The sequence below is a fragment of the Monodelphis domestica genome, chromosome 1, assembly GCF_027887165.1.
Source record: "Monodelphis domestica isolate mMonDom1 chromosome 1, mMonDom1.pri, whole genome shotgun sequence".
Classification (NCBI taxonomy): Eukaryota; Metazoa; Chordata; class Mammalia; order Didelphimorphia; family Didelphidae; genus Monodelphis; species Monodelphis domestica.
In genome coordinates this window covers 344,142,477-344,157,338 of record NC_077227.1, presented here as the reverse complement: position 1 = coordinate 344,157,338, position 14,862 = coordinate 344,142,477, and the positions used below count along the sequence as shown (strand labels likewise).

The 14,862-nt window shown below is 35.5% G+C and overlaps 1 protein-coding gene across 1 annotated transcript in view; it reads right to left on the bottom strand.

The window, feature by feature from the left end:
• Positions 1 to 423: 423 nt before the first annotated feature.
• The window catches only part of KCTD16 (potassium channel tetramerization domain containing 16), a 357,038-nt gene continuing 342,599 nt past the window's right edge, over positions 424 to 14,862 (bottom strand). The window contains exon 3 of the mRNA XM_007473822.2: positions 424 to 13,068. Coding sequence (XP_007473884.1) covers positions 12,617 to 13,068 — 452 coding nt within the window. The 3' untranslated portion in view covers positions 424 to 12,616. The remainder of the gene's footprint in view (positions 13,069 to 14,862) is intronic.

The following is a 14,862-nucleotide window of genomic DNA, read 5'->3' as shown; positions in this document are numbered from 1 at the left end:
TGCACATATATATATATATCTCACATGTATATGTGTGTATATATTTAAATATACATGTGCATATCTATATATGTATATAGCCACATTTTAGTTTAACCCACAAAATTTCATGAACCAATACTGTTTATATAATTCCCCATATATGTATTTATGCATATGTTAATGTGTATATAAAATACTTATGTCAAATTTCCTTGGTATTTCCCCAAACCCTTGTCTACCTATCACCCCTGTTCTCTCGAGTAATTTTCATTTCTTTGTGCCCATCCAGCTAATTTCTAAAATAGAAATAAATAAATTTCAATTACATTTGCTATTGTTATAAAATTCTTGGATAGCATTATATACTGTTGAAGCATAAGCCTGACATGTATATTGAAAATGAAAGTTTGTACATATATTTATATATATATGACAACTGAATGTTACCAAATGATTTATTATGATTAGTGGTAAATTACAATGTATATGAAATGGAATTGTAAATGGAAGGACACAAAAATAGTTACCAATTTCTGTAATTATATTCACAAGATATTCTGTAATATATTTCAGTGAGAAGAGACAGCTTCTGGTCTGTCCTTTAGAATATATCCACAAATGCATTTTGTAGTTTCAACCACACATTTTCACAATACTGATACCATATCTGTATCATTTACCATACTATAATTAATAACTAAACAGGATATGGAAATTGTTAATAATAGCAAATGAGTCTTCTCATGATCTATCAGCAATTCTAAACAAAATAGTAGATTTTTTTCCATTGGAAATGAGGGGTAGGATGGAATGGTAATAACTGGAATTGTAGATATTATATACATAGTTATGTATATATTTATATACCGCTTAGAGCCATTGGTTCAGTAAAAGGCAGATTGCTTTCTTGTTGGACCAATGATCACCCATCCTGTGTGCAATTCCATTGGGATAAAGGGTGTTACTATTTTTTTAATCACACTTTTCTCTTAGGAACAAATAGGTAGGAAGGAAATACAGCAGGCTAAAAGCTACAGTGTTACATACCACAGTAAAAACAGTTACTGAGTAATTAGAGTCACAGTAGTTGTGTATATTTGTTATTCACAGACTGAAGACAATTCCCAAATAACTGCTCCACTTCTGGGGACTGACAACATGAAGACATGCATTTGAGTGAGTCCACAATTGGTGATGTCTATACTGTAATAAGCACGTTCAATTTTAATGCCTTCCAGGAAAACGGATTCCTTTGACAGTTTGCATTAGAAATGCATCCACAATTACACACAAGAGAACCTGTAAACAATTTGACATTACACTTATGTACAAGTGAGCAACATTAGGAAAGGAGAAGAGGTAATTCAGTGGGTGTCACTTGGTATACATCAATGTGCAACAAATTGACCCAGCATAGGCTAAGTCATCCAGTGCTTAAGTGAGGTCAGAGAAAGTAACATGAACAAGGCCTCCCTAGAGATCACCACTCAGTGAAGTTACCAATGAAATTCAGAAACCTGTGCCCAGGGTGAAAATAGCACAACCGTCAAAGAAATCAGTGACAGATGGACAGAAAAGTTCAATAATCATGGGCAAATTGCATTGGTGTATCTCCATATTACTTAATCAATATGGTCTTTGTCTTTAAAAATAGATTCAGTTCTATTATTTTGCATTATATTTGGCCAGGAGTCAATTTGATTACATACATGCATATATGTGAATATATACACATGTATGTATTTACATATTCATGTTTAGTAAATACAGGAAAATAAATGGCAAGGTTCTGTTAGAGATGAGAGGCAAGGGGAAGCAATTGGAAGTGACAGTGATTTCTTTTTAAAAGACTAAGCATTCAAAAACTTGGTAAAATTGAAAAAAAAAAGTAATCCAAGTTTTGGCTGAATATGGCATGGTAGAGAGACAGCCATTTGACCAAGAACCAAAGTTCAAACTTTTTAGAATTCTTGTTTATTTTTTTCTGGCCTCTGAAGTGTTTTTATCAAGCATTGAGATTTGTTGATTTTCAAAATCAAAGTATTAAAAAAAAAGTTGAGGTCCATCAATAGCATTACAGTAATGCTAGGTAACCTTTTTTGAAGCAAACTCCACTTAGAAGCATGGGACATAAATTTGGGCATGAATCATATAATTTATATATTTTTTTCATATTATTTTTTAGGAGACTGTTGTTAAATTTGCTATTTTGGGGATCAAATAATGCAATGAAGGCTCTTATCATTCATCTGTCCTGATTCCATAAGGCCTTCAATTAAACACATAAAGAAATGCAGCACTATGAAAGATAATTTCCTGGGGACAGGAGCTATTTTTCTTTTTTCTTTTCTGTTTTCCTTGGCTAAATCCTCCTGTAAGAACAACATACTTGAATCTATTGTTTTCCTTTTGGGGGAAAAGATGAATAAATAAAATGGGCAATGGGACAACCAAAGGGAAATGAAAGTTTATATCCTGTGCCAACTTTTTGAAAAAAACAAAAAAACAAAAACTATTTCCCCAAAACTTCTTTTCCTTTGATTAGAACATTTCATACTCACTAAACTCAATTCTCCTACACTTTTAATGTCATTTTTTTTTTTGAGGAGGAGGAGTAGAGTTTTGCAAATGGTTATACCAATTTGCAAATTTTTTTTCTGGGTTATGGTACAACCTGACAGTAACATGGAAGGTACAAGCCCATGAAAAGGCAATCAGCTGAACTTTGTGCTTGTCTGAGGTTCTCTGTGTAGACTTGTATTTTGAATTAACCCCAAGGAGTACCTGAAAGAAGACACTTCATTTGCATAGGGTTTCCTTAGAAATTGAGCTTCTTGCACTCCAATGGTATGTCAAGCAAAGTGCTCTGGAAAATTCACCATATGTATCGCATTCATGCAAGGTAAGTAATTGAAAAGTGAAAATAAACTGGTTGGTTTGTCTAAACAAAACAAAACAACTGTATTTTTGGGGAAATTAATTGGATCTTTAGCTGCTTTGGCCAGCTCTTTTGGTATTTTGTAGACAGGGATATCCTTAGGGGTCAAATAAAGCATCTCTGAGTTGTTAATACAAGGTGCCCTTGTGCTTCTATATTTATATACATGATGTATATTTATTTATTTACAATTGTTTGTTTCTTTACAATAACAATTCTTGAATAGAGGAGGGGAAGAGGAAACATGGATCTGTGATTTCATCAGTGTAAGGCTTTCCCAGGGTGAAAATTCCTTCCAGCAACATATAGTCACTCACATCTCATCTATTACTTTCAATCTTAAAGAATTTTCTGGGTTACTGAAGGATAAGTGACTTGATAGGGTCCCAGATTGATATGACAGTCAGAGCTTGAACTAACGCCTTCCTAACTCTAATTATGTCTTCTGTCTACTACTCCATGCTTTCTACCACTCCAGGCTATAATCACAAAGATGTTCAATGGATGTTTCTATATTGGCATAAATCACCTGAAATGTTAAGACATTTATAATAAAGGGGGTAATAAAGATAAACTGACAATGAAAAGACTTAATTTATCCAATGACTAGTTGGGGGAACATCAGGAAGAAAACAGTAACCAATGCATATACTTGAACAGAGTTCCAAGTTCACTTCCACAATTAATTGTTCCAATTAAGTAGATTCTTCTGCAGTTACCATCACCCTTGTAAATGACTACTAAAAAGCAAGTAGCTCCGTTCTCTAGGACTTGGAATAGTTTAGTTCTCCTTTATTCAGATTTCTTTTTAGGTTTGTGCTCATAAATATCATAGACTGTAGGTATGGATTGATGAGGGAAAATATGTGAACCCCATACCCTATGTGTGTGTATGTATGTATGTGCATGGAACATGCATGGGTGCTTTATTCAAGGCTCAAATCATGTCATTTTTTGAAGGAAGTCTCTCTGGATCCTTTTGGCTGTTAGTGTTTTTTCTCTCTCCTCAAATTATCATATATCTGTTTCTGTTCACATATATCCCTCCCTACCCCTCTTAGGGCAAAGCGGTTTTCCTCCTTTGCATTCACAACACCTTGCATAAAAGGCATTTCATAAATCTTGTTGAGTTGAGATGGGTATATCACAGTGCAGATTCATTTTTCTTCTGAAAAAAAAGTAGGAATCATTGACATCATTATTCAGTTCCTTAGATTACATAAATTTTGGTGAAGCAATGTTGGGGGAGGGACACTTAATTCCCTAGGAACATTCTCTATGCATATATAATAAACAGCACTGAGGCAATAACAGACCGATGCCCCCAAAAGTTTATGCCAATGGGGTTCAAATGCTTGCTTAGATTTGCTGAATAATGTTATTACAGGATTTTACAAAGTTATCACCAGTTTTGGTTATCATTGTACTATTTTGAGAAGATTTTTTCAGGGTGGTGTTTATGTAAGGTATGTGTATACTTTAAAAATTATATTTCTTTTGAAGTTACATCTATATTTTGAAGCAGAAAAAATAGTGAAGACAGTAACAAGGGTATTTATGAATTATTTTAAATAACAAGGAAGGAAGGAATAGAAGGAGGAAAGAAAATAGGAAGGGGAACCGGTAAGGCTAGTCAATTTATTATTTCAGCTATCCTGTTCCCCATCCCCAACCGCCGTCCTTTGGTAGGGAGATATAGGAAAGAAGCTCTGTAGCTTAAAAGTTCTATTAATACAAGGAAGAATAATGAGCTGGCATCTCAGTACCTAAGCTTTGAATAGATTAGATAACTTGTAAAACAAACAAATAAATAGAGGTAGGGTTTAAAGTCAATTAATAAAACTCTTGGGAGTTGCTCTGGCTGCAATGTAGCATAGAAAAACAGAGAATGAAGTGAGAGGCAGACAATCATGGCTTTAGGTCTTGCTTCTTTTTTGCTTCCCTGTGAGATCTCAAAGAAATCACTCAATCTTTCTAGGCATTGACTTTCCCAAATGACAATTGGACTAATAAGCCTGGCAGTCCATTATGTCACAAGGACATTGATAAATGAGATTATGTTAAAAGTGTTTTTTTTTTTTTAGGAAATAAAAGTGATAGGTAAATGGGAATTATTATCAGTACAAGTTGTATACAAGTTGAGGTTCAGCAGTCCAGACCTGTGGTAACCTTGAAATGTCCTTCTTTTGAAACAAAAGCAAGAGATGTCTACATTGTTGGTTGAAGAGAATAATTGTAAAAAACAAACAAACAAAAAACCCCAAAACAACAGTGGCATCTTTATAACAGTAAAGTTCAACCTGAAGCAACTCCATTTGAGATCCAGCTGTGAAATCTAAATTCTCTGCCCTTTGTTATTTCTGTTTCATGCATTTCCTCTTATTCCATTGAGCTTTTGAAAGCACCTTGCTGTTGAATCTTGTTTAGCCTGAGAAATATTTTTGAAAGGGTCATGTGGAATGAAAAGACTTCCTAAGTATTTCTTGTCAAAAAAAAAAATTCATTTTTGTGCTCCTGTTAGAATGTTGACAGTTTGAATGAAATACAATTCTCTTACCCCCTACTACCCATATTACTTCTGCATCTTCTCCCTTTTCTCTATGAGACGGACAGGAACTACACCTTGGTTAGTGAGTGGCAATCCACAACTGTGCACAGACACACAGACACACCTACATTCACAGACACACAGACACACTCACACAGAATAGAAAAGAGATTTATTTATTTTTAGAAAGAGTTACCGTATCTTGCTCAGGCTGGAAGTACAATAGCCACTCACAGGTCTAATCCCACTCCTGATTGGCATGTGAACTTTGACTTGGGCTATATGTAATATGGGTTGGTTTGACTCTCCTTAGGTAGTCTCAGTTCCACTCTTAGGAGCTCAGGATATTAGTGCCAGACAATGCAGGCATTCTCTTAACTTTAGCTCCACTGAAGCTCAGAAAACCTGAGCTCACATAATCAATGAGCCTCTGCTTTCCCAGTAAGCAGGGATTATAGGCATGTTTGCTAATGCATCCAGTGAGAAAGGATTTTTTAAAAAATCTATATGAATGGGCATTGCAAATGGTCAATCTGTTTGTGATTAACAAACCAAACATCCTATACTTTTTGCATCAGTGGAAACCAATTCATAAAGGAATTAATAGGGATCTTTTTTTAACCTCAGTAATAGAAATGGTTGTTTAAACAACTTAATTGACCATTAGACCCATAAGTAGATGAGAATGTATCTGAATATTCCTTATTTTGCATTTTACACCAGAGACTGAGTTAAGTCAATGCTTTCATGCACTTATATCCATAACTAAGACATGGGAGATTTTTTATACTAGCCAATGATCCTTTTTCATAATAGAGTACTGATTCTTTCATTTATGCTTTCCCTACTGTGGATCAGGTCATATCTACAACACATGCCTATCAATAGTACATAAGACATACCTAGTTCCAGGTGTATACCAACTCACTCATCTGCGGTCTAGAAACAATTGCTTTCAATTACTTTTCTTTATCCTGAGTTCTGCTACTAATGGGGAAAGAACCTGGAAATCTGTTGATTTATAAGGCATATAAGCATGTAAATTAGCAAAAGGTCAGCACTAAGATTAAATTGACAAGACAGAGGAGGTAGCTGAAGAGTCAAGAGTTACTAAATCCTCTGGCTGGCATTAGGAGTGTTTATGTCAGATTGATTAACAGGAAAATCACCCCTCTGGGATGATCCGGAGAGTCACTAGTTCAGGCCATTTTTTTCCCTTCTCATTTTTTATGAGAGTGAATTACTAAATGGAATGAGGCAGATAGTCTGGGAGCCTGAAATCCTTTACCCAATAAACAAATCAAATCTCAACCAAAGCTTTAGGAGCTGCCAATAGCCAGATTTACATAGCCCAGAGAAGTTGAGATTTGGCAATGGGCCAGAGAATTGAGGCAGTGTGTGTGGATTACCTAGGGAGTTCAAGGACAGAATAGGGTAGACAGAATCAGAAATAGGTGAATTTTCTTGTCAATTCATCTTGATGGATTGCCCAAATTCCCCAGATAATTGCCAGTGCTCCACTTCACTTTGTGTGACATAGATTTGATTTAAGTAAATATTTCTTGATCATAACAGAAAGTTCTTCTCTTGGCCACCTCCATTGAGGTAAATATCTGGATAACTGACAATCTCCATTTCATCTTCTGTGTTTCAATATAGTCATTTCCTACTGCACTAAACATATTCCTTAGCCCCTGGTTTATTCATTTATTCTTTTGCTCTTCCACTGGTATTTGCCTGAAGTCTTGGATTTGCTTTATGGTTTCAGGTCTTCAGACATCTCAAAGCCTCATTCTTCTTTTTGAGTCTAATTGGCTGCCCATCAGAAGTTCATTGACCCAGAGGGTTATTGATTTAACATGGCTTGGCTCCTACTGCATCATAGATCATTTCATTGTCAGTTTGGTTGTTTTTCATTTAGTTCTACTTTTTTTTGGTGAAATCACCTTGACTCTCCACAACTCAATAATTAAATGTCAAAGGCACATTCATGTTCCTTTGAACCAGGCTGAACAAAAGCCTGGGGACCCAAAAATGAATATGCAATTGTCACTGAGAAAAGTAATAACTTTATTTCTAATTAGGTATCATTAGGCTCCATCTCACTTAGAGATGTTTGCCCCTCCACCCAGAGATGAAAGGTTTCTGATGACACAGCATATATTTTTTTAAACTAATATTCTTCTCACCTTTATACAGAAAAAGGTGTCTGATAGAGCTCTCTCTATTAAGGAATAAGTAAAATGCAATGAGAAATAGAAAAAAGTCTACCTACCATCTTTCTATGTTTGAAATACTCCTCTCTAGCTCCTTTTATTTAGAATTAAAGAATATTTTGACTTCAAGTAGATTCCTTGAATTACTTAGAATATTTCAAATATTCTGAAATCTCTTCTCATATATACAGCTTTCTAAGAAGGCCACAGTGAAAAAAAAGGCCCCATTTCAATTGGCAAGGCAAGATGAGAAAACAGATATTTCAAACAAATGAGCTCTCTTGTCGCATCACAAGGCTGTGATTATTAAAGTTTAAGACTCTTTTCTTTCAGCAGGGGTGGAGAGCAATAACCATTTCATCTAAAACCAGGATGATGAAGGCAATATAAATCAAGTCCATTCCAGCAGATTTCATTTGGTCTAATTTTTCTACAGGTATTAATCATTGTATAGTCCTGTGCAAATGACATCTAACTCCATTCCAACTAGGTAAAAAGAACACTCCATCTGATTCTCTTTCTCAACTGTGTCATGTTGATAATATAAAAGAAAATAAATAAATTGGAACTTTGGGTTAGCAAGATTTCAAGATGCCAAGAATACTGAGATATTAAAGGAGAGAAATGGCCCTTGTTAAACCTATAACCCAGCATGCAAATTGGCAGAAACATCCATCTGCCACAAAGTCACCAATGGAGAGAGAGAGAAAAAAAAAGCCTTCATTCATTTTTCTTTATGATTTGCTGTTTAAAACATATATCTCACAGGCATGGAAAGAGCCTTTCAATTCCTAGGAATGAAAGACCATGAAAGTTGATGTTTACCAGATCAGTGAAACCCAATGATAGACAATGACAATATTTTAGATTTTCCCATATTCTGAAACTATGCTTGATACTGTCTGAGCTGGGAGGCTGGAATGACTCCAAGGAATCACAGATTCCAAATTCCAAATATAAAAATAAGGTTTTACTACTGTGATAGGGAAATAGTAAATAGTAATTTTACAAATCATCCTATATTTTTGTCTATAATCTCCCAGAGCCAGCTTGTTTTGACACAGATGGATGAAACTCAGACATAAACTTTAAATTCAGGAAAGTAAAAGAAGAGCAATAAATGAGAAGGATTACCCTGGGAAAACATAAACTAACATCCATCTTAAACAAACATAATCAATTGAAAAATGAAAGTTAATAAATCAGCTGTTGATCATTTTGTTGACAAATGTCAAAATGCTTTGATTTTTTTGTTTGTATTTTTTTTACCACTGAAATGGCAGGTTGTATTGATATTGCATAAACATGACTTAAAAGATAATATGTTTCAAAAGAAATCAGGAGTATATGAAAATTTTGATTAATTTTACTCTAGCTATATAGTTTGGGTAAAAAAAGTTGTGTCTACAGTTAGCTTTAAAAAGGATAAAATGGCCTCATGTTTTTGGAAAATTCTGATGTTCACATGAGGATCACACAAAAGAACACAAGGTTGGAACTTACAGATATGACAATGCAAGCACCCCCAATGACCCACTATAAATCTGTCCAATTTCCCATTTTGCTAGTAAAAAGATGGATATCAATAATAGATTGGGAGATTTGCAAACTACTTCTCTCATATATATTTGAGGATAAATATCTTATTTAGATCAAGGCTCCTCTGTGAAATAGTACCTCCCCAAACACTGAAATTCAGTGTACTGGGATATGATAAAAGGGTTGATGTATGTGATAAAAATCATTCAATTTTAATTCAGAGGACCTTATTTCAATTTTTAGGCCTGGTAACCATTACTCGCATGACTTTGGATATCACTTAGCTGATCTGGTCTCAGTTTCCTTATCTGTAAAATGATAGGGTTGGAATAGTTGATTTCCAAGGTTCCCTCTACTTCTAAATCTTGTAATTCTATAACTAACTTAGTTCTTTGGCCACGTTGTCACCCCTTGCATCAAACTGTTTACCCAGAATAACACCAGTTAAATTTTTCTCATTCACTCAGCTTATAGTTTTTGTCAGAACTTTAGTTATCAGGAAATGAAAAGGATCAGAGTGGCTATAATGACATAAAGCTCTCTCCTTAACAGTAATTAAAATTCTTTTGAAAAATTAAAACTTGCTAAGAGGTTTTATATACTATAGTGAGCATGGATGGAGACTTGCAAACTCCTACCTCATGTGAATATTTCCCCACTTATCTTAGATTCTCTTCTTAAGTAGCTAATAAGATGGCTCTAATCTAGGTTGTCTAATTGTTCATGAATATTTAGCATACCAAAAGAACCATTGTACCCAGTGCCATGATTAATTGTAAACGAGTACTCACACAACTGAAAGACAAAAATAGTTTTGTTTCCTTGGACAATTCACATTGAAGAATGAACATAGTCTAGAGGCAGGGAAAAGTAAAACAATAAATAAACAAGCAAAACCATCTTAAACAAATACTTTGCACCTTGTAGCCCCTTAATAAATTGAATTGAAGACTATATTATATGATTTTTATCCCTTCTATTTCCTTCCTATCTCTAAAGCTAAAAAGAAGAAGTGAACAGGTAGATGCAATAGCGAACTGATTGGGCAAATAGGATGAAGAGAAACTGTGATTTTATGTGAAGTTACATAGTAATATTTAATTTCCTTTGTAAAAGTATGCAGCAGAAGTAAGGGGTTGCTTATTTTTCAAACTCTCCATCTCATGCCAGTTATTTGAGGGTCCAAAGTGTATCTTGTTGACAATTTAGTTGGATATGAATTGAAAGGGTGCTAGAATCAATGGACACTTTTGGCCAAGAATTATTTGACAGCATTGTTGGGGAGACCTTGAGAATTATTTGATCAGTGAGCCTGGGGATGAGCTTTCCCATTTCAATTTTCTTAGCCCCAAATCTGACCCCCTCCCTAAAAACTCAGTTATTTAGATGACTATCTGACTTCCCTGGCATTGAAAAAATAAATCATTTGTAGACTGATTATATACAGCTATACCTAATGACTGACCACCATGGAACAAATGTATGAATGATTCTGTTGACATCGTAGTTCACAATGCCTTTAAATAAAATCTTGAATTATTTTTTGGATATACAAACCTATACAGATCTTGACTGGATGTAACTTTCCGTTTTGAAATGCAAGTCTTGTGGGACTTTCAATTACTGATGACTAAAATTGAGGCAGAACCTCTTATGCAATTAGCTTTGGGAAGAGATATGTAAACAGAAAGAGTTAATACATTAATCATTATGTTTTGGTCCTGATGACTTAATCCAAATTCCTTCCTTCATAACACATACATTTCCCCCAATTTTTTAAAGTTCTTCACTTGGTGGTTCTAGTTAATGATTTACAATAACATTTTCTTTCTAGTTCACATTGAAATCCATGTGTTGTGCCTAAGAGAAAGAGCAAAAAAAATTTCAATACCACAATCCTAAAAAAGAGATAAAAGAACATCCATAGCAAATAAGATTACAAGGAGAGCTACCACTCATTACTTCTTTACATAGTGGTCTTGATTTATGATAATAATCCAGTCACTGGAATACAGATAGGTAGCCAAATGGACCAAAATATCCATTTAGGAATTTCAGTTATTTGGTTTGCCTTTCTACATAGGTAACATCAACAGGGTATTTGCTAAGGCTTTCCTTTCTGCAGTACAGACACAGCCAAAGCTTGGTATTTCAAGGGTAAACAAAAGATACCAAAGTAACTTTTAATTGTCAGCAGGGTTGTACTCTAGTTAAAAAATGACACAAGAAAGGTAAGAAATCTTGTTGTGTTAGGAGGATTCAGGAAAAATAAAGCACATAAGAACTGAATTTTAATTTCTCTATTATAATCAGCACTAGTGAAAACCTTTGAAGATTGTGCCATGCTTAGTTTTTGGTCCTACCACTAAAGAGAAATATGGAGAGCTGGAAGTAAGTGTTGTACAAAGGCTTCAAATATGTCTGAAGGTTAGGAAAATTAGTCTATATGAAAACCGGGTCTCTATTCTCTTATCAAAAAATTGATTTAATTTTGATTTAATAATGGTTTTCAGGTGTATGAAAGGCTCTTCAACAAATAATAGTCTCCAGCTCTTCTCCCTCCACTCCTCAACACAGAAAAGAGTTACAATTTCATCCCAGAGTAGACATGGGAATTAGTTCACAAATAAAGAAAGGTTAGCTACTAGTGAGGTTCATTCGCCATTGGAATGGTATCCCAATAAATGATATGAAATATCCTTCATTGAAAAGCATTTTGAAATTAGATGTATTTTCATTGTTATAGAGGTTCTGTCAGGAGGCAAGGGATTAAATGAAGTGACTTCACAGACATTGCCTGACCTCGAATTCTATGTAGCATGAATATATATGCTTATGTGTCCTTGTGTACACGCACATATGCATGTATACACAAATAAACATGTACCAACAACATAGCCAATATGATCTAGATAGCATAGTTTAAGTTAATTAAAAAGTTCAAAAAGTCCCTTCCTTTTCCCCATAAACAAAGTTAAAAACAAAATTAAAAATTGCAAATACATCATCAGGCAAACCCCTTTTCCTCCATCTCCCCATTCAGTGGCCCTTTCCACTGGGTGGGAAAACAAGGAACACTTGGTTTTGATTAGGTAAACACCAGGTTTTCTTGGTTGCTGCTGTAACCATTTCTCCTGTGTAACATTTTCAGCATGTTTGCTAGAGCTCACATACAAATAGCATTTTCATTGTGCTTCCACATCTGGAAAAAATTAATTACCCTGTGATTTTACATGAGAAGGTGAACTAGGCAAACTAGGCAGTACAAGATCAATGAACTGTTGTGGCCTAAAACATTCTTACTTTTTTTCCTTTTGAAATATGGATATTCTTGTGTATGATGTTTATTTGGAAATGATAAGGTGTGTTATTCCCCCACCCCCCAGCCTTCTCCTATAGATGGTACTTTCTTAATAGTTCAGATTGCCAAGGATGTTTCCTTTCTGGGAACCTATCTGGAATTTTGATCTTCAGAAAATCCTGGATGCATTTTTCTAGCTCTTCCTCAATAGAGAGCTTTTCCTTCACAGCTTTTTTTTTGCTCGAGTTAGACTCCCTGGAGCCAGTGGTCAGAGTCCGAAGTAAGTCGCTTTTCCGACGCATCTCTGACTGCTGGATCAGCTGCACAGGGCCCTTCTTGATTGGCCTGTCCAGAGTCTGGATGTTGGGCTGGCGAGTCACTGGCCCACAGATGACAGTCTCTTGCGGGGAGCTGGCTTCTGACTGGCTGTCACAGCTAGAGGTGGAGAGTTCATTGCATGAGGTGCCACTCTCCCCTTCCTTGTCACCTTTGCCATTTTTGCAACAGCAGTCACAGTGGGAGGAAGACCACCTGGAAGGCTCACCTGCAAGGAAACACACAGGACCCATTGGATTAATGGCAGCTCAGATGACTTAAAGTTCAGTCATGTTCACATACATACATGTGGAAATGGGGAGGTAAAGGAAGTTACATCTTTGCATAGTACCTGATATAATGGCTTGAACTCAATAAGCATCAAATAAATATTTGTTGGATTAGATTTAATTTGAACACAGTTTTCTTTACTACTACCTAGAAAATGAAGTGTGCCTGGCTTGGAGTTGAGAGTGAAGATTATTACAGCTTTTCCATGTTCTCTTCATTGCATTATCATAAATCAGTTTAAATCATGTTCCTCTACATAGTAAAGATATAATATTGCATGCTAAGCCTAATAAAGAGGAGTTAAATTTTTCCTTAAGCAACAAATATTTTTTTCCAACATCAACAATGTTTCTGAGTTCTGTTGGAGAAGGAAACAGAGCCCCTTTCTTAAAGGGATCCTGTTCTAAATCAGAAAGGAAACTTGTAGGAAAATAGTCACTTGTTCTTATAGAGACATCCACTAAGCCTTGTTTTCCCAACTTTAGTGTGAGAGGAGGAAAGAGAAATTAAATCTCTCTTCTAAGGTACCTGATGATTTAATCTATGCAGTCATATGTTGAGTTATCCTTGTGCTAGAATAGATTCATCCTCTAACTAGCAAAAGCAATTAAGTGGTATAGGGAATAGAGAGCTTTAGGCCTAGAGTACAGAAATATCAAGTTAAATCTGGCCCCAGATATTCCCTAGCTGTCTCACCCTGGGAAAGAAATTTAATCTTACAAAATAAGAATAATAACAGAACCTTCCTTCCAAGGTTGCTATGATGACCAAATGAGATTATAATTTCAAAGTACCTCATACATAGTAGACACTTATTTATGCTTGGTCCCTCCCTTTCCATTCCTCTAACTCCAGGAGAAAACCTATGCACTAAATTAATAAGGAATTCAACTCTAACCCATCTCACATTCTTTTTATTCTATAAGAGAAAACTAGAGTTGGGTGGAAACTTGTCTATGGTATGCATACGTGGACTGTGGCTTCTCCATCAAACACATATAAAAACAGAGAAACATCATCATCATCATTGAATCCTACATTCAGAGAACCCTCATACTTTTCAAAGTGATTCCCCAGGACCAAACTGCCACTTTATTATCTGGATTTTACTTTCCTCTAAGGCAGTGGTTCTCAACCTTTCTAATGCCGTGACCCCGCAATACAGTTCCTCATGTTGCGGTGACTCCAAACCAAAAAATTATTTTGGTGGCTACTTCAAAACTGTAATTTTGCTACAGGTATGATTCAGAATGTAAATACCTGATATGCATTATGTATTTTCATTGTTACAAATTGAGAGGTTGAGAACCACTGCTCTAATGCAAAGTGAAGGACTAGGACATGAGACTCTCTAATGTCCCTTGTAATTTCCTATGACACCATTACCTTATTCTATAAGTTGCATGATGCACTCTGGCATACACATCACAAAAGGTGGAGTTGCTGGTCTAGAGGCAATTTTCTTTTTTTTTCTTTTTTCTTTTTATTTTTTTTAAACCCTTACCTTCCATCTTGGAGTCAATACTGTGTATTGGCTCCAAGGCAGAAGAGTGGTAAGAGCTAGGCAATGGGGGTCAAGTGACTTGCCCAGGGTCACACAGCTGGGAAGTGTCTGAGGCCACATTTGAACCTAGGACCTCCAGTCTCTAGGCCTGGTTCTCAATCCACTGAGCTACTCAGCTGCCCCCGAGGCAATTTTCTTTTCCCATGTCCTTGGCTCCTCTCTTCCCTA